Here is a 26,106-nt window from a genome sequence, read left to right on the forward strand (position 1 = left end):
AGAGAGAGAGAGAGAGAGAGAGAGACGTGAAGAATGAAATCTATCTCTGTTTATCTGCAGTATGACTTTTATGTAACAGTTTATTAGATTACATTTCATATAAAAGCCCTCTTTCTTTTTCCCAACATCTCTCTCTCTCTCTCTGCTCTGTTTTGTGTTACTCTACTGCAGCCTCCAAAGAGATACCGAAATCTGCTGACATCATTGTCCAAGACCCACTTGCCGAAAGGAAGAGCAGGAGGGAAGGCAAGAGAGGGAGGAGGAGAGAGAGCATCAGACTGGGGCGGGCGCTCTCGCAATCAGAGAGAATGCTGCATCTCACGCTCAGATTTCCCATGCTGTAACCAGTGTGGCTCTGCAGCTCTCTCTCTCTCTCTCTCTCTCTCTCACTCTCACTGACGTAAACGCACACGCACTGAGCACGGATCCTCTTGTATTTTCACTGGACGGCATCTTTGCACTGAGCAGGCAGCAGCCAACACTAATTTTCTCTCTCCTGCGTTCGCTGGCTACTCTCATCTGAAGCCTGTATTTAGGGAGTGCGTCAGAGGCTGTGGCACACGGATATGCCTGGTGAAACTGCTCATCGCAGCGGCCCATCACAGGGCCAGCTGGACTCTGGAGACTCACAATCAGAGCTACCAGGATTAGGTGAGCAAACTCGCACCTTACTACAGCACGCTATACCAGGCACAGCGAAGGAGATAGGTGGAAATAGCAGGTGGCTGGATTTGTGCATGAAGGAAATGAAATAATCCACTAGGACAAGTACGTCTAGGAGACAGAGAAAAGGAAGAGGTCAGCCGCACCCAGAAACATCACACAGCATGGTCAAAAAGTGATTGTTGTACACACACACACACACACACACACACATACATACATACATACATATACACACACTACTCCTTCCTGCCAGCAATTACAGTAGCATGAATCAGCATCCCTTTCAGGCCCACAAGTTATAACATCAGTTGGAATCAAGGCCGCAATAGGACAAGTGCTTAGGTGCCCATAACATGGATACATGAAATACCTTGATCTAATATGTTACTTTAGTATAAGATCTTCATGCCTGGGGTAAATGAGTACTGTATCTCTGTTTGCTTGTTGAAAGAGAGGGAACAATGGCCAAATGTTATGTGCAAAAATTACACATAAACACTCTTGCAAATTACAGGTTGCATTTCTGAGCATCAGAATGTTCTATTTATATTTGAACTAAACTAAAATTATTAACTGCTTAAAAATTAATTCTAACATAAACTGCAGTTTTTTTTGTTATGGTGTTTTGAGATAAGAGTAAAGGTGGTTATAATTTGGGCATATGGTCACTTATTTGTTTAATCAGTAATGGAGTTAATAGTTTTGGTGCAGTGGAGGAAGAAAGCTTGTCAAACTATAGTTACTAGGTGATTGTTTGTGTGCTTCCACACAGGCTACTTTGCTTCAACACTGATTAATTGGAGAAAGAAGCACAATCTGCAAAAAGGCATGGAATTTTCCAGTAAGCATATATGTGTGTGTGTTTAAATGAGCGGAAAGATTGCCCTAAAAACGAGAGCCCCATTGTGTGACAGTTTGTCTGCACTATCTTTAGATGACCGAACTAATAAGAAAGGAGTAGAGAGACCTATGACACAGGGCCTGATTGTGAAATCTGTAGAGTTGATTCAGTCCATGCTGCCTCTAAATCAGATATATAAGGTGAACCGAACATCACAACACAGTACGAGGCATACTGGGACAGTAAAGGTTGTGTTCAGTGATGATAAGGGTGTGGTACTGGAGAGCTGTGAGGAATATGGCAGAATTATTTGCAAGCCCCACTGGTGATGATACAGTTCTTCTTATAATTTATATTGTTGGCATTAAAATGTACCTACCATGTATAAAAATTACTTCTGCATGCTCAGAGAAGAAAAGCCCAATCAGTCCTTTCTGTCAAGATGCTTTGGAAAAAGAAAAAAAAAAAAAACTTTCCTAAAAATGCTATATATAATAAAGTGAATTAGAAATAAAGTGATTTCCATTTCTTCACTTAATGGGTTTATTCATATTTCATTGATTTTTAACTGCTTTATAAATATTTAAATGCAGTACGAAGAGGTTGAAACTAAGACACTCACTAATTGAAAAAAATCTGTTGGCAATATAAGGGCTAGATAAGCTGAGAGGATGTTGATCTGGTTTGGTTTCCCTGCTTATATTCAGTCCTGGTCATTACATCACATATATAGCAAGGAATCAGACAGGTCAGGCATTAGACAGGCAGACAAGGGGGGTTAATTTGTCTTTGTTAATGCGCTCTGTGTGGTTCCTATTGACCATGTGTGCGTTAATGAGGCCATTTCCATACAAAACCCACAAGATACAGACAGGCTGAAAGTAATAGTTACTTTTTGTATTTTATTTATTTATTTGTATTTTATTTGCAAGTACTATGCTGCTGTTGACAGTACCTTCCATTGGGGAATCAGTGTTAAGATATCAGAGATGTTTCATCATTACTCTTGCCTCTAAGGACAACAGCATTGTTTTTATCAATCAGAGCTTGTCTTCAGTGAGCCACTCAGCTATAGTTTTATAAGTCTCTTTAGTATTTTTGTTTTAAATCTGAACAATGTATCCCACTCTGTAGCCTAATAAGCATCTCCGGTACAGAGATCAAACCCTTCTCTATCTCTCTCCATTTGATTGAGTACTCCGATTAAAAAAATAAGACCAGAGGCTATTTAGCAGAGACGGGCCTATTAAAATGAATGGGAAAAATTGGAATCCCCAGCAGTCAACGGATGTAGAAAGGAAGTCCCGCCTTACAGGTAAAAGAGCCAATCACCTTTTAGATACAGACATCGCCTGTCAATCAACTCGAGAACATGCATGCGCATTAGCAATAAATGCCATAATTTTTTTTTTTTTTTTTACCGTAATCTGAGGTAAAGAAGCGCAATTTATGATTCCAGAGTTGTCATATTTTACCACTGATTTGAAATATGTTCTTTGATCGGAATCTTGACCAACCATTTTGGAGATTTTGGTCTTTCCCCATTCAAGTAGATAGGAGCTGCACTTTCATACACTGGAAATAGCTTCCCGGGAGTGTTCCAAAGATGGCTGCCAGTGGACTGACTTGCTAGAAAGACTTTGGGTACGTCTCAATCAGCTCCCTAGCTCCCTATGTTGTGATTAGTATATGGTGAACATGAATTCGTGCACTGGCAAGGGTGTTCATCCACTGAACATTGGGACACTTATGACTCAATTACCTGCGACACGAAAAAGAGCTTGTGCATTCAAGCGCAGCTATCCATCGCTGTATGAATGACACTAGCGTTCATTTTCTTTGAAGATATTAAAATGTACAGTGTTATTATGAAAGATAAATTACATTAAATACAGAAATAAAAGTATAAAGGAGTATATTTTAAGCCTACTTTAACAACTCTAATATTTAAAAGATTTTTTCATTTTCAAGATCATGAATAAAAGACATTACAAACAACATCTCTTTAAAAGAGAAAATAAGGCTTTGACATATATTTACACTTGTGCTAGTCTTCTATCATCTTAAGAGTCTTCAGAAGACATGACGACATTTCCAGTAAGGGAACATAGTGAGCAACACTGCTCCCTGGTTTTTATGGTGAATTGTGGGATTTTTTAGGGAGCGAACGTTTCAGTGTACTGGAACGATTTTGCGATTAAGACAGCCCTAGAAATGGCCGACTCCCTGATCAATGCCCTGACTACTGAACTAGGGAGCTAATTGAGACATACCTATTGATAAGGCTGGGCATAGATTCATTCATTCTTTGACTACAAACTCTTCAGACATGTTTTGTAAGTTTTGTTCTGTGGTTTGAGTGGTTTTCTGTTATTAATATTGATTGTGGTCCGGTTGAAGGGAAACATCTTGTCAGAGGTTGCAGTGTAACTGCTGCTCTTGTGCACTCTCATGAACGTGCACAGGACAGCAATGGTCAGTCAAGAGTTTCACCTAAATAATACATTAGATTTAACAATGACTGAATTTTTACTTTTGGGTGAAATATCCCTTTAAGAAAAACTGTTTTTTGCGCTTTATTATCTTTCCTCATAATACTGCAATGATTGATTTATGTCCTCATGAAATCAGAGACTCTCCCCTCGAAATCTAAACACAACTGGTCAAAAAACACGACTTGGTGTAACAGTGATGTGTCTCACTTGTACACTTGTGATTGGATCACCCAAAATGCATCTTAATACCAGGTGTACACAGGGCCTTAGTCGGGGACAAATGTTCATGTAATTGATACAACCAGTCTGCGATCAGTCGTGTATTGTGCGCACCAGCATGACGGATAACAAGAATGTGAGCCGCTGGGCACTGACTGCAAGTCATGTAGTGTGCGCTTGGCATCTGTATACGGTTCAGTGTGACTCTGTTGGGTTCAAACGTGTACTGTGATTTGCCCTTCTTTTGAATCAGCTGCCGTAGCAGTCATGTGGTTTTCACCCAACGTGCAGCTCATGCAGACTGTATATTGTTTAATTAAATGACATCCTTCTGCTTTTCAATGACCACACTTGGCCATATTGTTAAATTGTCATTGTTTTCATCTAAACAATTTCACATTCTGTAAAATTTTTCTAATAGCATTACACTGGAATATGATACCGAAATTAGCAACAAGATAATATTGTACAGCTTAAAAAAATCTGGTATCACAATATTTCGTTAGTATTGGTATACCACGCATCCCTACAATGGAGTAGCATGTCAGAATCCTCAGTATTCATAAAATGGTGAACAAGAAATATCTGGATGACCTACTATTTCTGGCGAGATTCTAAAGTGCAGATCGACTGGACACTTTACTATGCCATAATCCCTCAGGAGCTAAGAGACGTTACGTTCAAAATGTTGGATTTAAAAGAATGGTGGTGAACCGCAAGTCGGACGGATCTTTTCAACTGTAATGATTTATATAACAAGATATATGGAAAAATTAGTTTTTCCTTATTTTTAGCAAAAACAGAGTATATTATTTTCACAGTTGTTGTTATTACATCATATATTCGGGTCACGGGTCAATGCCCATGTCCCCGGATGAAATATGATCAGAATCTATTCATACTACTCGTATGCATACCTAAAGAATGTAGGCTGAGTTTGGAAAGGCATACTACCCATGCTACTCTTACTACTGCTATATCTGTTCATGGCAGAAATAGTAAGAGTAGTATGGTAGTATGCCATCCCTAACTCGGATCGGCCGAGAAGAGTGTCCTTCATCAAATACAGTATATATTCCAACATTACGCGATTTCAGACGCAGGGCATATGCTCGTGCTACCTGGCAAACAGCAGGGGTCTGATAGCAGAGGGCACTCAAGAAAGAGGTCAGACACACACACAAACACACACAACACACTTCCTTTGCCCCATAGTTACTTTGTTCTGTAATTTTGTTCCATAAAGGATTTTTTGTGGCAACAAAAGGCTCCTCACACACACACACACACACAATCACTTTGCATACAGTTCCAAAACAGTGCTGCCTTGTGCAGAAAACAGAAGATGGCGTTATCTTTTCGTGTCATGGCTAAGCAGAACAATCAACCTACTGTCACACATACACAAACATACTGTCAAGCATGCACAAATATGTACAAAATAGCTCAAAAGGTTGGATGATGTGAACACACAACAATACAAGCTGTTATGACACAATAGGATGGATCTGGCCATTGTTGACATTTTTAGGACACATAGAAGGAGAAACAAGAGGGAAGGGATAAGATGGTGATGCACAAAGGCAAACGAGAAAGATAGAGGCCTGAAGTGGTTTGGAGTGGTACACATGGTGGGAAGGGCAAAGAAGACAATGGACAAATCAGAATAAAAAATAAACACACACAGAAACCCCACAAGCATAGAGCAAGGAAACATAAGAAAACATAAATGCATATAGAGTTGTTTATTCATAACATCAATTTGTATGCTACATAAGATATATTAGGACTACAATGTTTGTCTGATTAGTCAATAACAAAAACTGTAATTGTAGTTCTTATGTTGCAACATGATAACAACTTATGATTTTAAAGCACACAACAGCTTCAAAATTCACTTTTGATGACTGTGCAATTCAAAGGACAAAACATTTTAATTCTCTTTAAGTAAATATAACCACAAACATTGTTTTACTTATAAATCAAAAATCGCTATTCTTAAAAACCATTGGACATTCCAGAAAGAAAACATGTTTTTAGAACTACAAATTGAACAGCTCTATAAAGACAGGACAGGACTTCATGTGTATATCCCCAATCCTACGTAACTTGACTTTTGTCATTTGTGTCAGTAACTATGCCTGTGTGAGTATTGTTGATTTTTTTAGAGTGCTAATCAGCTTGTGCGGTAGGCCTCAAAGTCATTGATGTTGTAAGGACAATCTTATAAAATCTTTCTGTCAAAGCTCTTGTCAACAACAGACTCTGTTGCTGTATTTTGAACATCATTATATTGTATGTTTTACACATAATTAAGCATATGAAATTGAGAACATGATAGATTAATGGCAATGTGACTAAAATGAGATCATCTGAGGAAAAATATACAACACGCATACAAATGAACGTCACTGAATTTCATGCATCTACTGAATGTAATAAGCTACATGACTATCTTTGTCTGACAAAACTATGATGCTAAGAATCTCCCCACAGACTGATAAACATTTTGCATGTTGCTTTTTTTCCTCATTTTATTTTCTGAACACATGTACTTACACATACACTGTGCCAGCTTCTTTAAAAACATTTTACATTTCTATCCTTTTCATGTAAATATATTGTGTGTGTGCATGCAGGGGTGTTAGAAAACCAGAAAGGAATAAGAGAGATTTCTGTTGACAATACTGCCTATTTTGCTCCCTTTAAAATCCATGCTGTCAGTCTGAGTTTGCCATATAGGCAAAAAAGAGACTTGTTTCCCAAAGACATCCAATTACCACACATACATTAACATGCTCCTCAGTAAACATCACTCTTTCTGTCACTCACTCTCCTGAAGTCAAGTAAAAGTTTCCATCATGATATCTTTAGATTACTCATTTTATGACCTGCAATGTTACAGGTATCTCATCCTACATTATATTACTTTTGAATTATTTTGAATGGTTCTGCTTGTTGTCATGCCTTATTACACTGGAATTAAGTTTTTTTTTATTCTGTCTCTGTATGATTGTATTGTATGCAATCCACTTTAGAACACTTTATATAGCTACAGTTCAGGTCACCTTTTGAAGAACTGTTTTGAATATTTCATACACTGACATTTAATTGACTACTAAGAGACTTAAAGGGGGATAAAAAAAAAAAGAGCTCAGTGGCTTCTGTACGGTGTGAAGTGACTTTATCAGGCAATTCCTATTTCTTTTCCAAAGCAAGAAAATTTTAGTATTTTTATAATATTCTATACTATCGTAAAGACTCCGTTATCAAACTATTATGAGAATTTGCTTTAAACCATATTATGAAGACTTTCTTTTCAAAGAGTATTCATGCAGAAATTTATCAAAATGTATGTATAAAATGCATAATATCTGGGCATGAATAGTAAATCTATGCAGGAACTAAATGTAGTTTTTCTCTATTCTTCAACCTTTTAGATCTATCTGGTCAAACATCCAGCTCTTCATCCTCAACTCCAACTGACAGTGTCTCCAGTCCTTCTCCCAGCAGCCCTCCCAAACTGTCCCCATTATATACTCCATTTGGCCCCCGTCTAGTAATGGCCAAACCCACCACTTCTCCTCGTCCACAGCCTGAAGGTGCAAGTTTTGAACTGGAAGGGCGGTCTGGAACTATCATCCGACCAACGGGGCGATTTGGTAAAGGAGCCTGTAGAAGAGGTCCTATGAAAATGGAACGGATTAAAGTCTTAACTGGAGAAGAAATAGAGAGTGACTGTCAGGAGCCAGAGACCATGGACTCAAGGGTAGTAATGGGGCAAGAAGCTCTACTAAGAAACATGGAGACACAGAGTGGAATGCTGCTAGGAAAACAGATAGGCCAAGAAAAACCTATTTCAGGACACCAGCTCTCAGAACGTTTTAAGAAAAGTCAGGTGGAGCTGGATGAGAAAGAAAAACTAGACACTGGTCAGGTGAATCCCATTGTGGACCAGGGTATGAGTTTAACTTCAACCCCAGAACAGGAGAGAACCATAGGTCAGTTATTTGAATGTCCAGTCCTTGAGTCCAAAGAGAAAGATGGTGAACTGACAGAGAGCAGTACTTTTTTCCCAGACAATGAGGGAGAGCCGCTGTCTTTATCTCAAGGTAAAGTGCCTTCCTTGTCATTTTCCGAGCCTCCCTTTGTTGTTGACCCACGACGCATTGGTGTTCTTCCAGGTGTGGATTCTGATCAATACTATACAGCCCCTTCCACTCCCATTAAGATGGCTTACTGCTCACATCTCAAGCAACAATGGTGCTCAGGGAGCCCGAGCCAAAGTCCTGGTTCCCCAGCTGATGAGTCCGATCTGTGCTCCCCTCCTACCTCTCCCTCTGGCTCCTACATCACGGCTGAGGGAGGCAGCTGGACCTCATACACCTCCAGCACCTCTCACTCCTGCTCCCCAAATTTAACAGCTGAGGCAGAGTTGCAAGAGGCTCCAGCTTGCTACGTGGGGTCCCTGTCAGAGATCGGTGATGAGTTTGGAGAGGAGCGAATCGGAACTGAGAAGGATTCTTGCATGTCAAAACCTGATATGTCAGAGTTGCTTGAAGATGTGGTCTGTGAGGTGGATATGCTAACAAGGGACACCTGTAAGCCTCGTTGGGTGATGGAACAGGCTTCCACACATGAGAGCAGGATAAACACAGACTGCCAGGAAGAGACCGAAGTGTCTGAGGACTCTCAAGGGCAAATAGATTTCCAGAGAGCCCCTGGTGTAACCCATGCTTTTAATGATCCACATCATAGTCTGGAACTGGATGTCCATGCCTGTGTGTCAGAGCCATTTGCAAGCCTGGATCCCCCTCTAACACCAGAGGAGAATCCAACTTCTTTTCTCCTCAATCAGAGGCTGACAACAGTGCCTACCTCACATGACACAGGGAGCAAAACTCCTGTTGAATGCTCTTCAGAGATCGGAGACATAGGCCATAACAGTTTATATCTTGAGATTGGATCCTCAGCTCCACTGTTTCATGGCTACTCCAGAGAAGATGGACCCGGGGGAGATGTAATGATTCCTGCCTCCATGTTGCCTTTCCACGGAAGCTTGATATTCCAGGCTGATTCCATGGAGATAACACTGTTTCCTACAGATGATGAGCAAGGGAACGATGTAGATGCATATGCTGCTGGAGAGGAGGAAGCAGATGTAGAGGAGTGTGATGAGGAGGAGGACGAAGATAATGGTGTTGATGATGATGATAAAGATGTGGATCACAACAACGATGCACAACAGCAAGAGGCAGATTGGAGGGGTGGAAGGGGTATTGAAGACCCAATTGAGGATGACACCTCAGCATCGTTCCTAAATTCACTTTCAGAGAACTCGATAAATGAGGGAGTAGATGAGTCCTTTGCTTATCAGGATGACACAGAGGAGTCTATTGATTCCACTTCTTTTAACGGGGATGACGATGACCACCTGTATAGCACAGAGAAGCATGCTGAACTTGCCCAACATTTTCCTGGGCCAGATGAACCTGTGCAGTCAGTGAGCCATGCCAAATCAGAATCCTCAGGCAGAGAGAGTGAAATGGAGATATCCTCTGGATCATCTGAGCCTCCAAATGTAGAATCACAGGAAAATCTACCAGAATGCAATGCGCATGATGAAAGCATAATCACACCACAAATCTCAGAAACAAAGGGTGAGCTTGCAGAAGGATTAACTGTAAATATTGAAATAATAGAGCAGGAAGGCCAACAAAGAACAGATCCCTCAAAAGTCACAGTAACTGAAGAGAAAGGACAGCAGATCATCACCAATGATCCAACATCAGTTGATCAAGACAAAGACATAGGAAAATATAGTCAAATTGACTCCTGTGTGGAAGGTGCCACAGCCGCTGACATATGCTACGAGACTAATGTAGACGATAACCAGGAACTGGATACGAAAAATGGAAATAGCATGGAATTGATTGACACATCAGTGCAGCTGGCTGAAATGGCAACCAATGACCTAAATAAGGGAGACCCCCACCTAACATACCTTGATGACTGCAGCCCCACAAACATTCCTGTCTGTGCCTATCCTGAACTGTCTGATGTACCAGATAACTTAACTCCAGCTGATGTTCTACCATTTGAACGTTCCATGAATCAAGAAAATCTTACAGACAATCAGCATGGCAATGATGATATAAACCACAGCTCTTCAAATATGTCTTGCTCCACTTACAGCAGACTTGTCATTTCACCAAAGAAAGAGAACTCTGACATGGCAGAAAATGAATTTTACTCTGAGGGTTGGACACCAAGGAACCCCTTGTCTTTAGGTGAATGCTGTGACTTTGAGGCTGAAAATCTGCTAATGTGTGCGATAGCCAGATCAGTGCACAGTAAGGGTTTGTCTGTTGCTCATAACATTGCTGCTGGAGAAGACATCATGGGTGACAGTGAGGACAACAATAGATACTGTGACCTCCATGAGAAGATGGCAGACACTGAAGTTGCCATGGTTGAGTCAAACATTGCCAGTTGGAGATCCATTCAGGATCTTTCAGAGGCAGGAGGGGGTGAGGATGATGCAAATAACCTTCAAAATCCAGAGAGCAATCCACTCATACATTGCAGTTCTGATAAGGGTCTGATGACATCATGGAATGATCCCAAAAATACTTGCACACCCCTAATTTTGGGTGCTCCATCAAAACTTACGTTGAATGTGCTTTCAGATGATGGGAGAGATGTGAAAGATACGACTCCAAACACAGACTTTAACATTCCAGAGAATTTGTCTTCAGACACATTTAGGGATGGAAGTGCTGAAATAATTTCTAAACTGATGTCTCAGGATCACAAATCTTGTCTAGAACCTGACAAGGTCCCTGTTTCAACATCGACCATTTCCCGTGAACAAAGTGGATTTACTACAAATACATTGAATTCAAACCAATCAGACAATCTTGGTCCAGCTTCAAATCAGTATCATTCGAACTCTCAACAACTTAGTAGAACAAACACTGTCTCAGAAGACAAGCTCACATTTAACTTGCAAGGGGGATCATTTGGCAATTTTACACTCAGAAAGAAATCAACCAATGTAAAGATGGTTGGCACCTCAGAAGCAACACTCCAACAAATATCTAAGGCACATAAAGAGAAAACTTCAGATTTTGAAGATGGGGCTCCAAATGAAACAGTAGGGCAGGAAGTAAGGCAAGTGGAGGCAAACATCAAAAATGAAAATTTAAATGATGAAGCTAAAACAACTGTCAGACAACTCCAAGACCAGAAGACTACAGCTGGCTCTCAGGTTCAGAAGACTGGTGAATTTGTCACACATGAGGGAAACAATGACAAGGGATCGAAAATATGTCTAAAGAGAGAGGCACAAGAGTTTAAAGAGAAAATTCAATTTCTGGAGAGCAACACAAAGCTTAATGATAAAGGTTCACATAAATCAGCTCTTATTGATGAGAAAGATGAGGCAACACCAGAAACAGTGCAAAATGCTAATTCAAGTCAAGCCACACCAAAGGTAATTGATGCCCTTGAAACCAACCTTGCCGTTTCAATCTCGAAGGATAAAGAAAAGATCCAGTCCCAAAAGAGGGAAATGAAGGCTACAGCTAATCAAGCATCAAGCTCTGATGTGCTTTCATTGAGAGAGGTTTTTGCTGAAACGCTGCAAAAAAAGGATGTCTCTATAGCAGGGAACACTGAACCTTTTCAAACACCAGAAGAATCAATTTTCCACTCCCCTGACTCTAGATCTATTGATCAAACAGTTTCTGTTTGTACAGAGTCAGTGGTTGTAACTCCGATAACAGACCTTACAAGGTATGGTGGGCACAAAGAACTTTCCAACAGTATAGTAGGTTTAACAGAAACCACAAGAGACATCACAGAACAAGACAGGGTCTCTCCCAGATGTACATCCACAGTTGTCCAGGAGAAGGACCTCTCTACCCCCATACAGGAGTCACAGCCCACACATGACATCTCCCAAACATCTGCTCTCTCTTCGCATACTCAACTAGCTCCAGATGACAAACCCAGCCCACCTGACTTTCAAAGTTCCCTTAAATCCACTGGAGTTAGCACTATGGAATTAGAAGCATGGGAATCAGAGGAACAAACACCAATTTTGCTTCCTATTCAAGACACATGCCATCATGAGAGTGAGAGATCGGTCATGATGCCAAAGCCATGCAGACATGAGAACCCTCCAGGTAAACTTTAGTTTGTTTGTTTACCCTGCTGAACTAAAAAAAAAAAACTGCTTAAACCAGCATAAGATGGTTTGCTGGTCTTAGCTGATTTATGCTAATCTAGCTAGTCTTCAACGGGTCTGTCTGTCTCCCAGCTTAGCCAAGCTGATTTTCAGCTGGTCAGCCAGTTTGAACAGCTGACAAGTAAACAAATTTCTTCTAAGAGCAGCAAACCACTTTGAGCTGGCTTAAGCTGGTAGTGTTACAGATGTGTTTCATGTTTCATCCCAGAAAGGGCTGGTATTTAAATGTTTTACATATCCTGTTTTTATTTATTTATTTATTTTGTAGTATGTAAAGGACACCGAACAGAACAGGCCCAGTCCACAACATCCATTAGACAAAAAGACAGTACCCATGCCCAAAGGTCATTGAATCAGTCAGGTGAAAGAGAGACCCTACCTCACATCAGTCCAAGACCAGGCTCCTTGGTAAAATCTCAAACACAAGCAGAGCGGCAAAACATAGAACGAGATGTGTGCCCAAATAGCTACCGATCAAAAAGCCCAGAGGATGTGGATCTTCCCTTCAAAAAGAACAGTATGTACATGTACATAATCTGTTTTAGCCACAGGAGCTTTAGCATCTTTCTTATACTGTATATTCGTTCTTTAAAGGAGACCTATTATGCAAAATTCACTTTTACATGGTGTTTGAACATAAATGTGAGTCGGCAGTGTGTACACAACCACCCTACAATGTTATAAGTCCACCCACTCCTCTTTCTTATATTTCTATTAATCAAAAACAGTGTCTCCAAAATGATCGGTTTTTGTTTCTGCTCTAAAGTGATGTCACTTTTGAGCAGACCACGCCCACGACTGGTGACTGACTCCACCCTATTATCATAGATCCTCCCCTGAGTGATCGACACACAATCCGCCATTTTTTTTCCATGCTGGAGCAGCTACAGTGAGAAGAATAATGTCTCAGCTTCGTAAGCATCATAAGTGTTCTGTTGTTGGCTGCATAAGTGAACATAAGAGTCTTCATGTACTCCCAGCATCAGAGCCACTGAAGACGCAGTGGACAATTTTTTTTTTTTTTTTAAGCAAATGTGCCCCAAAACATACAAAAATTCATTTGTTTGTTTAAATCATTTTACACCGGACTGCTTTGTGAATGAGGATCAATATTGTGAAGGTTGCACGGGAAAGGACGAGTCGGGAAGCTCAGACACCGTCAAAGTAAGGCTTTTATTTTCTGCCCTCTGCACAGCCTGTACACTCTCTCTAGTGTTTTCCTGGGTTCACTCAGATAGCTTCACCAATAACAAAAACTCTCCATAAACATAAACATCTTAAAAGACATGCAGCTTTTTGACATTCAGGACACACGCCAACACTGGACTGACGTGTCGTTCTCTCTCTGCTTCTGACGGTGGCGTGGCTGTTTATATGCCGCTCTCCCCAGCTCACTGGAATTAGAGACAGGTGTTAGACATAATTTAGCTCCAGTGTAAGCGCCCTTACTGCTTTCTCTCTCTCCGGACGGGCACTCGACTACGCCCCCGCTGCCACAAATATAAAGCAGGATTTTCCAAATATTTGATTCTCAAGTATGGATCAGTACCAACTGTTCGTGTTCCAGCTTTAGTATCGAACTATTTTGTTAATGTTTGCAAATCGCCTTTCCAAATGTGCCTGTTAGCTGATTCCACGGCTAATGCAGCTAAAGTTGCCATTGTCTCTGATTGTATTCACGGAGAACAGAGCTATGTCGTTATTTTTACGCTTACTGTCTGTATAATAATAGGGGGCGGGGAGCAGCAGCTCATTTGCATTTAAAGAGACACACACGAAAACAGCGTGTTTTGATTCCACCCAAAAAGAGGCATTTACAACATGGTATAATAAATGAGCCATGGGGTATTTTGATCTGAAACTTCAGACACATTCTGGGGACACCTGAGACTTATATTACATCTTGTAAAAAGGGCAATAATAGGTCTCCTTTAAATACCTTATTTATTGACTTCTGCAAAGCATTTTTTTCTGCTTTGGAAATTTATACATTTGTATAACATTTTTGATTATATATTATACATATTTCCATTTTTGTAGTATTTTGAAATATATGTTGCAAATATGTACTAATATCTGACTTTTTTATATATAATCTGTGAAAACCATACATGAACATGCATATTATATATTTTACATACATTTCCATATATCAGATTTCTGTATTGATTATACCTCTGTTTAATATTCTTTATCCTTTAATAGGTTCTGGTAATGAAACAGATAGTGATGGTTCAGTGCCTGAGCTAGAGGAACCTATTGGAACATTGCTGAGACCCTCAAACCCACAGGTGGGCAACTCATTGATGAACCATCTTTATAAACTGCAGTAAAGATGTCCAGCAATGCAGAACATAAGCAAAAAGCATCAGTAAACAAATCAAATCAAATCACATTTATTGTCACACAGCCATATACACAAGTGCAATGGTGTGTGAAATTCTTGGGTGCAGTTCCGTTCAATATAGCAGTCGTGACAGCGATGAGACATATACCAATTTACAATAACATCAGATTAACACAACACAATTTAAAGTCTAATGTACACATAATTGCACACAACAATATACAAATAACATACACTATACAGTATACAATACGCACAATATAGATACACATTATTCAATAAAAATAAAAAATTATATATAGAATGTACAGTAGGCTGTATTGTACTGTATTGACATTCAGGCTGTCGGTTGATAGTAAGTTGTTAAGAGGGAATATATATAATAATAATATAATTTATGACAGTCCGGTGTGAGATATAAGAGTAAGAGTAATAAAGTGCAGTGCTGATGTATTTTGATCGTGGGAGATCAAGAGTTCAAAAGTCTGATTGCTTAGGGGAAGAAGCTATCATGGAGTCGGCTGGTGCGGGTCCTGATGCTGCGATATCGCCTGCCTGATGGTAGCAGTGAGAACAGCCCATGGCTCGGGTGGCTGGAGTCTCTGATGATCCTCTGAGCTTTTTTCACACACCGCCTTGTATATATTTCCTGGAGGGAGGGAAGCTCACTTCCGATGATGTGCCTGGCAGTTCGCACCACCCTTTGCAGTGCTTTGCGGTTGTGGGCTGTGCTATTGCCGTACCAAGCGGAGATGCAGCCAGTCAGGATGCTCTCTACAGTGCAGGTGTGGAACCGTGTGAAGATGTGGCGGTTCATTCCAAACTTCCTCAGCCGTCTCAGGAAGAAGAGGCGCTGATGAGCCTTCTTCACAACGACTTCAGTGTGGATGGACCATGTGAGTTCCTCAGTGATGTGGACACCCAGGAACTTGAAGCTGCTGACTCTCTCCACTGGTGCTCCATTGATGGTGATGGGACTGTGTTCTCTGTCTTTTCTTCTGAAGTCCACCACAAGCTCTTTGTCTTACTGACGTTGAGGGAGAGGTTGTGCTCCTGACACCAGTGTGTCAGAGCATGCACCTCCTCTCTGTAGGCTGTTTCATCATTGTCAGTGATCAGACCTACCACTGTCGTGTCATCAGCAAACTTAATGATGGCATTGGAGCTATGTGTTGCCACACAGTCATGTGTGTACAGGGAATACGGGAGTGGGCTGAGAACACAGCCTTGTGGGGCTCCAGTGTTGAGGGTCAGTGATGAGATGTTGCTGCCTATTCTAACCACCTGGCGTCTGCTTGACAGGAAGTCCAGGATCCAGCTGCACAGCAAGCTGTTTAAGCCCAGAGCCCGGAGTTTCTCATCTAGCTTGGAGGGCACTATGGTGTTGAATGCTGAGCTGTAGTCTACAAACAGCATTCTCACATAAGTGTTCTTTTTTTCCAGGTGGGAGAGAGCAGTGTGTATTGTAGATGCAATGGCATCATCAGTGGAGCGGTTGTTGCAGTAAGCAAACTGCAATGGGTCAAGAGATAGAGGCAGCACAGAGTAGATGTAATCTCTGATTAGTCTCTCAAAGGATTTGCTGATGATGGGGGTCAGAGCAACAGAACGCCAGTCATTTAAGCAAGTTATTTTTGATTGCTTTGGAACAGGCACAAATGTGGATGTTTTAAAGCATGTGGGGACTACAGACAAAGAGAGGGAAAGGTTGAAAATGTCTGTAAAAACAGCAGCCAGCTGGTTCGCGCACGCTCTGACGCGGCCCGGAATGCCGTCTGGGCCCGCAGCTTTGCGGATATTCACCCGTCGGAAGGATCGGGTTACATCCGCTACAGAGACGGAGAGTGAACTAACCTCTGTAGCTTCGGCCGCAAGAGCTCTCTCCGCGAGGGCGGTGTTATTTCCCTCAAAACGAGCATAAAAAGTATTTCGCTCATCCAGGAGCGAGGCAGTGGTGTTCACAGCGGAGTTTTTATTCCCTTTAAAGTCCATGATGATGTTAATTCCCTGCCACATGCTTCTAGAGTTGGTGGTGTTAAACTGTCCTTCAATCTTGCTCCTGTACTGGCGTTTTGCTGTTCTGAGGGCATAACTGGCTTGTTTATGCTCCTTCGCGTTCCCGGAATTGAAAGCGGAGGTCCGCACATTAAGTGCCGCGCAAACATCGCTATTTATCCATGGCTTCTGGTTCGGATAGATCCATATTATTCTGGTTGGAACTACGTCCTCCATGCACTTTTTGATAAAACACATTACGTTATCAGCGTAAACCTCGATGTCGTGATCGGAGGCGGACCGGAACATCTCCCAGTCCGTGTGATCAAAACAGTCTTGTAGCATAGAGTCTGACTGGTCCGACCAGCACTGGATCATTCTGAGGGTGGGTGCTTCCTGTTTCAGTTTCTGCCTGTAAGCGGGCAGAAGCAGAATGGAAGAGTGGTCCGATTTGCCAAATGGTGGGCGGGGGAGGGATTTGTAGCCATCCCGGAAGGGAGAGTAGCAATGGTCCAAAACCCGGTCCCCTCGTGTGTTGAAACTAATGTGCTGGTGGTATTTTGGTGCGACTGATTTGAAACTAGCTTTATTAAAGTCCCCGGTCACAATGAACGTGGCCTCAGGGTGCGCGGTTTCCTGCTCACTTATACTCCCATACAGTTCCTTGAGTGCCCGGTCTGTGTCGGCTTGTGGCGGGATGTACACAGCAGTGATAATGACCGCTGTGAATTCCCTCGGTAGCCAGAATGGTCGACACAGAAGCAAGAGAAATTCCAGATCAGGAGAGCAGAAAGACTTGATAGAATGTACGTTCCTCTGATCACACCAGGATTTGTTGATCATAAAACATACACCACCACCTCTGCTTTTACCTGAGAGGTCTTTCACTCTGTCCGCTCGGTGCACGGAGAACCCCGCGGGTTCAATGGCTGAGTCTGGAATCTCCGCAGACATCCAAGTTTCTGTAAGGCAGATAATGCAGCAGTCCCTCGTCTCTCGTTGGAAAGAGATCCGCGCTTTCAGCTCGCAGAGCTTGTTATCCAGAGACTGAACATTTGCCAGTAGAATACTGGGTAGCGGGGGTCGATTTGCATGGCATCTTACTCTGATGAGAATGCCGGCTCTATTTCCCCTTTTCCTCCTGCGTTTCCGCGGCGGTGCAGCACAGACAAAGGCTCCGCTTGCGTGTTTGTAAACAGCGGGTCGGCATTGAGGAATCTGAAGTCCAGTTTACGGTGTGAAATTGCTGAACCAATGTCCAAAAGTGTTTGTCTGTCGTAGACAATAAGGCAGACAAACATCCAAGACAAAAAACATAAGAATTGTGAACAAAACAAACAAAACACTGCCATGTTGTGTCGGAGCTCGCAACGCAGCAGCCATACTCGGCGCCATCTTGAGTCCAACATACTGTACACTTGTTTATGCTGCATTGTAAACAAGTCAAACTAAACCTGTATTTTATGCAATGATTAAATGTAGTTTAGTGTACTGAATGGACAGTGTTTATGTACTTACATATTCTCTTTTTATTTAATTCTTTCTCTCTCAGTTACCAGACTCTCCTGCTGATGATTCAGTGAGCAGAGCTAAACAGAGTCGAAGTGAGAAGAAAGCACGAAAGGTGAGGCTGTACTTCACATCAAAGAGAACACAGTTGATTTAATGCAACCATATTGTGCAGGTAATCTCTGACTTTTCTCTATGTAATTGTTATCATTACAAGGCAATGTCAAAGCTTGGCCTGAAACAGATCCATGGAGTGACACGTATCACCATTCGGAAGTCCAAGAACATTCTCTTTGTTATTACACGCCCAGATGTTTTCAAAAGTCCTGCATCAGATATTTACATAGTCTTCGGAGAGGCCAAGGTTGGTATTTCCCATCAAAGATATCCATTACATGCAATAAGCACAAATATTTCCCTAAAGCTGGTTACAGTGGCACAGATTATCTTAAGAAATGAAGATAAAATTGGATCAGTGTCCATTGATGTTTATCAGTGCTTTCTGTCTCTCTCTCTCTAAGATCGAAGACCTTTCACAGCAGGTACACAAGGCAGCGGCGGAGAAATTTAAGATTCCCCTTGACCCCTCACCTCTGCTATCAGACATCACACCCACCCTGACCATAAAGGAACAGAGTGAAGAAGAAGAGGAGGTAAAATATATTCCCTGCATTTCTGGCAAATATAACCTGCATTGAGAAATATGATTGATTGAATGAAGTGAATGCATTAAGTTGAATCTCATTCTCTTTCTCTGTTTGTAAGCTGGATGAGGGTGGGCTGGAGCAGAGAGATATCGAGCTGGTAATGGCGCAGGCCAATGTGTCTCGGGCTAAAGCTGTCCGTGCGCTGCGTCACAATAAGAATGACATTGTCAACGCCATCATGGTGAGAGATTGTTTTAATTAACCATTCAGAGTTCCTGTATCCAGTGTAATACTTTCACACTAGATTCCCTCCAAGTCTTGTGAAACAAGTTCACACACAAACACACACATATTAGCATTTTACATTTTCATTAAGACGTTAATTAGTATGTTTATTCATCTGTTTTCCTCGGACCATTGGCTGGTTCCCACAGTTTACATGAATTCAGGTTGTACTTCCCTTGTGGGGACATCTGGTACCCACAGTGTAGGAAAAATATGCCCCACACACACACACAAATTGCTCTGATTGGAAGATTGCAATACTGATATTTCACCTTTTGTGTCTGTTCTCAGGAGCTGACTATGTAAGAGAAGAAAAAAAGACATCTTCCCTGCCTTTTGCGTGTTTCCCCAAGTAATGCTGCTATATTGCACTGCCCAAACTCCTGCTGAAATAAATCTCTTAAAACTAGAGCTGTTTGTTTCTTAAAATCCTGCCATAATACAATTTGAACGTACTTTTAATATTGCCTTATGGCTCAGTTGGTAAAGCAGAAGATTGTAGAAATAAAAGCCTTCAGGATTGCATCTGATTGAAGTTTTCTAGAATCGTTTGAGGTATATTTACATACATCTTATTCTGCAAGCATAAAATCAGAATTATGCACCCAGCAGATGATTCTATAATTGAATTAACCCTCATGTTTTCTTCTGGTCATTTTGACCCAAAGAGGAATTTCTTTTGCCTGAAATGCTAGTTAATGTTATTCTATTGGATTAAAACTTTCTGACTTCGCTCACACAGGGTATCAAATTGTCCCCCAAAAAAACTTTTTCTCTTTGTTACACTTTGGTGTTCTCAGTCAAAAATGACCTGCCTATTAAAAATTGCTTATAAATCACTCATTATGGTATATTATAACCAAATATTGGATTAGATCTTTTGTCAACTTGTTTTCTTTAAATTAGCACAGGTTTTGTATTTCTTTTTGGAACTTACTGATCGTAGGCCTCATTGACCTGAGCATATGCACCTCGGTTTTTGAGTGATTTGTGGATAATTTGGGAATATTAATTAAAATAAGAAAACGTACTATTTATCACACTAGTGTGCTTTAATGTTTAATCTTGAAGTTTGTTTTGAAATGCTTTTATTTTGTACAAAATGGCACAAGGTCACACTTGTGGTGTTCCCTGTCAAAAATGACCGGCCATTGAAAATTAATGGGAGAGATCAAAAATAAGACAAACAGTTAGTGTTCAGGAGCATGTTCATCCATTAGATGAGCACATACGTTGCAAACATAAAGGCCTCAGACCTGTGTATGCACACTTACACGTGCACACGAATAAGCACAAACTCTATTACATGCTTTCTTTTCCAGAGATGAACTTTATCCTACCCTGAACTGCATCCAACATCCATCCAACATTACACACACAAACTCTCTTAAGTAGTACAGGCTTTCTTATTCACAGATTAACTTTATCCTATCCTGAACTTTATCCAACATCCATTCATCCATCCAACATTCACACACACCTGACCTTTCTTTGCCCCACAGTGACCCTTTTCCAATAGAATCTTTCTTTCATCACACCTTTCAGACAAAATATTATGACAATGTTTTTGGGAATTTTCATTCTCTCACAAAGCAGCAGATCAATGTTTACTAATATACAGAAGCTTTCCCACAGCTAAGGTATATAAAGCCTCATAGGGCCTTGCTCATCATTCACTTTGTGCAGCACAATGGCCAAGTGGTTCTCTGTGCATGAGGCTCTTGATCACATCCTTGATCATGACACTAGGCCACTTGGCCTGGTTCATTTAAAAATAAAAGTCAATTTTTGTGATCTTACCCATTATTTTTTATGGCCGGTCATTTCTGACCAGGAACACCAAAGTGTGACTGTCTGCCATTTTCTTACAGAATAAAAGTGCTCCAAAACAAACTTCCTTTTTAAAAATTAAAACAAACTAGTATGTAATTTTTATAGCACAGATGCTTTCTTATGGTATTTAATAAGAAAATAAAATTTAGTCAAAGTAACCCATAAAGAATGCTTTTTCACTCAAAAACCGAGGTGCATAAGCTCTGGTCAATGTGGTGATAATACAGTAAATGAGAGATTTATAAGCAATTTTTAATAGGCTGGTAATTTAAATAGCTGGTAATGGAGTTAAAGAGTTAAAACTGATATTAGAAAGATGTTTTTAAACAGAACTTGCCTGTACTTTTGTGTTGGTGTCAGCTTTATGGTCAACAAATTATGGTTCACACAGTTGGAACTGGATTGTGAGTGGATTCAACTTGTGCAAATTAAAGCTAATATTTGAACTCCACCTTCAATGAAAACATGACATGTGGTAGACAATTAAACTTGGGATTTTAATTCATAACATATTAATACACCAAAACAAGCAGGATTATCAAATAAATTCATACTTGGTGCTTGAGAAATCATCAGGCTATGGCATGAAGCCATGAGCATTACTAAAATTCAGTGTTTAACAAATCTGATGAAATGTGGCTCCTAAAGAAACACTGAGGTATGTGGTTAGACATGTTACCATGTCATTCATAAAATTATTTTTAATACTTTTGTGGCATCCCTTTTTTTCCCATTGAAACCTGGCACAGAGTTAAAAGTTAACCAATGTTTTTACACTTGTTATTACTGGACCTGGTTCATACCTTAGGTCTTAACACTTAGAAAATATAGTTTTATTGAACAGTTAACTGTGTAACTAGCATTAGGTTGAACATTAGCTCTCCTTGTATTCAAGCAAATAAAAGCCTTGAATAATATAAACTTCTTTTATTCAAGTTAGCCTTGTGTATTTAACCCAACCAAAGCCTGCACAGTGCAGTTGCTGTGTTGGATAGTGTTTCGTCCTCCAGGTGAAGCACTCTCCAAATTCAGCCGTTCTCAGTCTCATCAGTTCTTTCTATTTCCATCTCTACCCTTGTTCTCATTGTGTCCAGCTACATTTGGATCAGCTTTTAGAGGGAAGGACATTAGCCTGGAAGTGGCCCTGATTGGTGATGTTGCCAGCAGGGAAATAACGTGCCACTACAAAGGTAGAGCCATCCGATGCCACAGCTTTACCCACACCAATTTTCTTCGAGCTTTTCCACACCATTGCAGTGAAATGACCTAGAACAATGACACGATTCTAACATAAATCCATGTGCATTTTAGCAAGGATTATAATGTCTGTGGTTGTCAGGAAGTGTTTGTGTTTGACTAATAGGACGGTTATGTTAGTGCTGCTGAGTTAAATATTTATAACCTGCCAGGCAGTATGGAAACATTTGAGTGGAGTGAGAAAGTCCTGTTTCCTTGGAGAGGTTTTCCCCTCTACATATTACAGGTTTAGATGCAGTATAGAGTCTTAAATTCAGATTTTTTTATTATTATTTATCAGTTGCTGTAAAATCTTTCAAATGTGCTCTGTCCTCTTGTGAGGGTGCATTGTAATACTAGTTTCCTGCAGTTGAAGTTAATGAGACCCTTGTGGGGTGAGGTGATGTGAAATAAATGTAAGCTGAGGCAATGTGAGTTAACAGTTGTAAATGGTGGAAAAGACTTCTCACGACTGGATTTATAGGGAACTCCCTGTGACTGAGAGGGCTTAGAATGCCTCATTTTAATAAGATGAGTCATATCTCAAAACTTAAATCATTCCAGATAAGAAAAATAAATATAAATATTTTAAATGATCCCTTACTTATCCAGAATACAATATTACACAGTCTGGGGCAAAATATAGTCTTCAGATCTGAGACAAAGTAGAAATAAGTGAGAAAAATATGACCACCTCCTATTGCACTGTTATATTCTGTATGTATTTATGTCATGTTTAGTTAGCTGTAAATATTCTTACCAGTGGCAGAGGAGAATCCTGGCTGGTTAAAGTTGTACTGGTTCACTTCATTGTACCAGCGATCAGACACATCTTTACCTTTCGACACAAACATACAGAGATTCTCATGTGAAGGAGGAAGGCCACAGAAGTGTAGTAATCAAAAAGTGGAAGACTGATAGATTCATCTTGAAACTTTCCTTATATTTTTTAGGTTTGTTTGTTTTTTGCTGTCTGCTGAACTTTAATATTTCAAAGTAAATCTAATGGAACATCAGAGATTCCTTCACTTTTCCATGAAGCATAACTTTATAAGACCCACTATACTTCTAGTGACACTTTACAAATTACCCTGGACTGGTCAGACATTCCATTCCACTTAGTAATCAACTTAAGGCCGAACAGAGTTAGTCGATGCATAATAAGTCCCAGCTGTTGAGAAGATCCTACCCCCTACATCTGATCACTTTTCAACACCTTTGCTGAGCAAACACCCTTTGAGAGGAGGTACTGTATATTTTGGCTTGAATATAAAAACCTGGTGTGTAAACATCTCATACAACCCCCTAAATGCAGCAGCCCACACAAGCCTCCCATCCATAAACAAGATGTGTCTCTTTTGTCAGACAAGTAGCTCCTGCTTACAGGAGGATCAATGGTAATCATGTGTTTGCAGTCAGAAATAATGCTTTATCTAAGACACACATTGTGCAACTCTCTATGAGAGGTGCCAGGAAACATGAAATGGACACACATGGGTTCAAACCTGTTTGATCATAAGACGCCCAAGCTAAATTTTCTCCACAATTTCCTCTGCTAGACTCAGCGCTGTGCTTCAAAATCCTGGTGCTAGCAAGACTCTCAGCATATCTATAAAACACATGCATGTGAACACAAACAAACTAAAGGGAAATAAAAAATAAAATTAAAAAAAGGTAGATTTAAAGGAACAGATGGGCTTGGAACAACAGAACTTTTATTTTTTTCAGTGAACTATCCCTTTAAAAAGCAAACAGCAGAACAAACAGATGGGATAGGTCCCTGAAGAGTTCTCACCGTGCTGCCTCATGACTCAGTTTATTGCTGAGTTTTAAAGGGGGGGCTTCATGCTTTCTCCTGTATTCATTATGTGTCTTCAGCACCTCCTCACAAAAAAGCCTGGAGGCTACAAGAAATTAGAAAGCATAACAATTTCTCTTAGTCTTTGTGAGAATAAAACAAACACAACAGATGTACAGCCTTGACATCCATACTAACAATGCAAGTTAAAAGTCTATTACTTTACACTAGTACTATAGTTAGACTGCAATTACTTTGACTAGTTTGACTATTTAAGAGATAGTTCACCCAAGAAACTTAAATTATGATCTTGATCAAGTACAAGATGAACGATTAAATAAACCAGATAGTCTAAATATCTGAGCAAGATTTTAAGATTTTAAATTGAAACTAGAAGAAAATTAGTGCTTGCCCATGCAAAGCTTGCCACCACAATGCAAAGGTGTTGTGGGTGGTTGCCTTGTGATCAATGTGGGGTACGTTACTCAAAAAAGTAATCGACAACAAAACACATTACATTTCTACAATTGTAATCTAATTACTTTACTGATTACTTTTCTATAAAGTAATCACATTACTAATTACTTTACTTTTAGTTTCTTTCTAAAACACTTTTCACAGAAAAGTTTTTTTTTTTACTCTGAGAATTCAAATTAATGTCTAGATTTTCTCATTGTTCATTGTCGCACATTAATTAATCACATTTTCTCCTTTACAATGATTCGTTAGGGGTGCACACCCTTCAACTATCACTGAAATGCAAAAAGATATACATGTCTGTTTGCGTTCCGTGATAGTTGCTTGCAACTTAAGAAATTTACTCACCCTCATGTTGTTCCAAACCCCTATGACTTTTTTTCTACTGTGAAACACAAAGTAAGATGGTAGGCAAAATTTAAATGTTTTCCATACAATGAAAGTGAACAGTGACTGAGGCCAACATTCTGCCTAACGTCTCCTTTTTTGTTCTGTGGGGGAAAAGTCCTACAACTTTGGAACAACATGAGGGTAAGTATATGATGACTGAATTTTCATTTTTGGGAGAACTATCACTGGTATCATGCTGGTATCCTTTGCATACATATCTTAATCAATATCACTAAGCCATATTTATGTCGACTGCCTTTCTGGGTTTCATTGGCACAGCCATCCTTTCTTAACTTAAGTAAAGTTGCTTCGTATGATTTTACTTAAGTTTCATTTTAAGCATGTGTTAGTCTATTTTGAGTGAAGCTATACAGAGCTTGAACATTCAGGTTTATGAAAAGATTGCAAACAATGTTTGCTCTGAATACTGCCAAGCAACATTTGTTGTTTGACTTGAGACTAGAGGCGTCAATCCAACATCGTAATGCTATTCTTTCAAACAAAGCAAGGACTGAGTGGACAAACAATCCCTAGCACGCAGCAACTAACAATCACACACACAGTGTGGTAAAGCTGGCATATAATCAACCTGTGTTCTTAAAACATCATTCAGCAGCAGAGGATGGCAGTGACTGGAGAAGATATTAATTCCATAGTATCACGGATAAGAAGATGAGAATTGTGCACTTACCTGACTTCCCCATGTTAAGAAGAGCCCTCTTAGCTGTGTTCCTGCTTGTATGTGGAGTTCCCTCAATGTCACAGTTCCTGGCAGCTGTTACAATACTTCACTTGTTTCTCCACCCCTTTCTCTTTCTTTCTATCTTGTGTTTTTCCAGCTTAACCTAGTGCAATCACATTTTTCTTCCACTGCAATGCAGACACTTCAAGACATTTCTAAACATCATAAAACATACTTAAAGTGCCTCCTTTTTCAGCATTTCCTACAAAAATCTTATTTTTCTTTCTCTTTCCTCTTACCTCACCTTCTATCTTTCGCTCACATTGGTGTAAGGCAGACGGGATTCTCCGCTCAGGAATATGGTGACGACATCATCTGTATGAGCCATGTGGCCATATATGGGTGTTGGCATTACTGTTTCCAGCTGTAAGCATC

At 40.3% G+C, this 26,106-nt stretch overlaps 2 protein-coding genes across 6 annotated transcripts; one reads left to right on the forward strand and one right to left on the reverse strand.

Moving 5' to 3' along the window:
• Positions 1–19,664, forward strand: LOC127454439 (uncharacterized). 3 transcript variants are annotated; one of them, XM_051721635.1, is made up of 9 exons: positions 15–651; positions 7,662–12,410; positions 12,741–12,989; positions 14,678–14,763; positions 18,367–18,438; positions 18,541–18,687; positions 18,845–18,976; positions 19,089–19,211; positions 19,547–19,664. In XM_051721635.1, exons 1-9 carry the CDS (start codon positions 567–569, stop codon positions 19,559–19,561), a joined length of 5,658 nt encoding a protein of 1,885 aa, XP_051577595.1. In that variant the 5' UTR covers positions 15–566; the 3' UTR covers positions 19,562–19,664. The 3 variants fall into 3 exon arrangements, with proteins under 3 accessions (XP_051577597.1, XP_051577595.1, XP_051577596.1); XM_051721636.1 differs by lacking the exon at positions 15–651 and adding an exon at positions 1,332–1,507; XM_051721637.1 differs by lacking the exon at positions 12,741–12,989 and having other exon boundaries at positions 1–651.
• On the reverse strand, positions 13,018–26,052 carry LOC127454452 (Golgi-associated plant pathogenesis-related protein 1-like). Of its 3 annotated transcripts, none has more exons than XM_051721652.1 (5): positions 25,681–26,052; positions 24,120–24,228; positions 23,830–23,933; positions 23,085–23,162; positions 13,018–13,866 (listed from the first exon to the last, which is right to left on the reverse strand). In XM_051721652.1, exons 1-5 carry the CDS (start codon positions 25,691–25,693, stop codon positions 13,703–13,705), a joined length of 468 nt encoding a protein of 155 aa, XP_051577612.1. In that variant the 5' UTR covers positions 25,694–26,052; the 3' UTR covers positions 13,018–13,702. The 3 variants fall into 3 exon arrangements, with proteins under 3 accessions (XP_051577612.1, XP_051577613.1, XP_051577614.1); XM_051721653.1 differs by lacking the exon at positions 13,018–13,866 and adding an exon at positions 21,567–22,354 and having other exon boundaries at positions 25,681–26,040; XM_051721654.1 differs by lacking the exon at positions 13,018–13,866 and adding an exon at positions 22,361–22,979 and having other exon boundaries at positions 25,681–26,049.
• Positions 26,053–26,106: the final 54 nt, after the last annotated feature.

The sequence above is a fragment of the Myxocyprinus asiaticus genome, chromosome 16 (assembly GCF_019703515.2).
Source record: "Myxocyprinus asiaticus isolate MX2 ecotype Aquarium Trade chromosome 16, UBuf_Myxa_2, whole genome shotgun sequence".
Taxonomy (NCBI): domain Eukaryota; kingdom Metazoa; phylum Chordata; class Actinopteri; order Cypriniformes; family Catostomidae; genus Myxocyprinus; species Myxocyprinus asiaticus.

What these genes read in the sequence shown, in the direction of transcription:
- LOC127454452 (XM_051721652.1), bottom strand. An exon ending in CTGAGTCATGAGGCAGCACG is followed by an intron (nt 23,934 to 24,119) that starts GTGAGAACTCTT and finishes TGTGTTTTATAG; the next exon opens with ATATGCTGAGAGTCTTGCTA. An exon ending in GGCGTCTTATGATCAAACAG is followed by an intron (nt 23,163 to 23,829) that starts GTTTGAACCCAT and finishes TTGTGTCGAAAG; the next exon opens with GTAAAGATGTGTCTGATCGC.
- LOC127454439 (XM_051721635.1), top strand. Translation starts at nt 567, where the DNA reads ATGCCTGGTGAAACTGCTCATCGCAGCGGCCCATCACAGGGCCAGCTG. An exon ending in TCTTCCCTTCAAAAAGAACA is followed by an intron (nt 12,990 to 14,677) that starts GTATGTACATGT and finishes ATCCTTTAATAG; the next exon opens with GTTCTGGTAATGAAACAGAT. An exon ending in AGAGTGAAGAAGAAGAGGAG is followed by an intron (nt 18,977 to 19,088) that starts GTAAAATATATT and finishes TCTGTTTGTAAG; the next exon opens with CTGGATGAGGGTGGGCTGGA.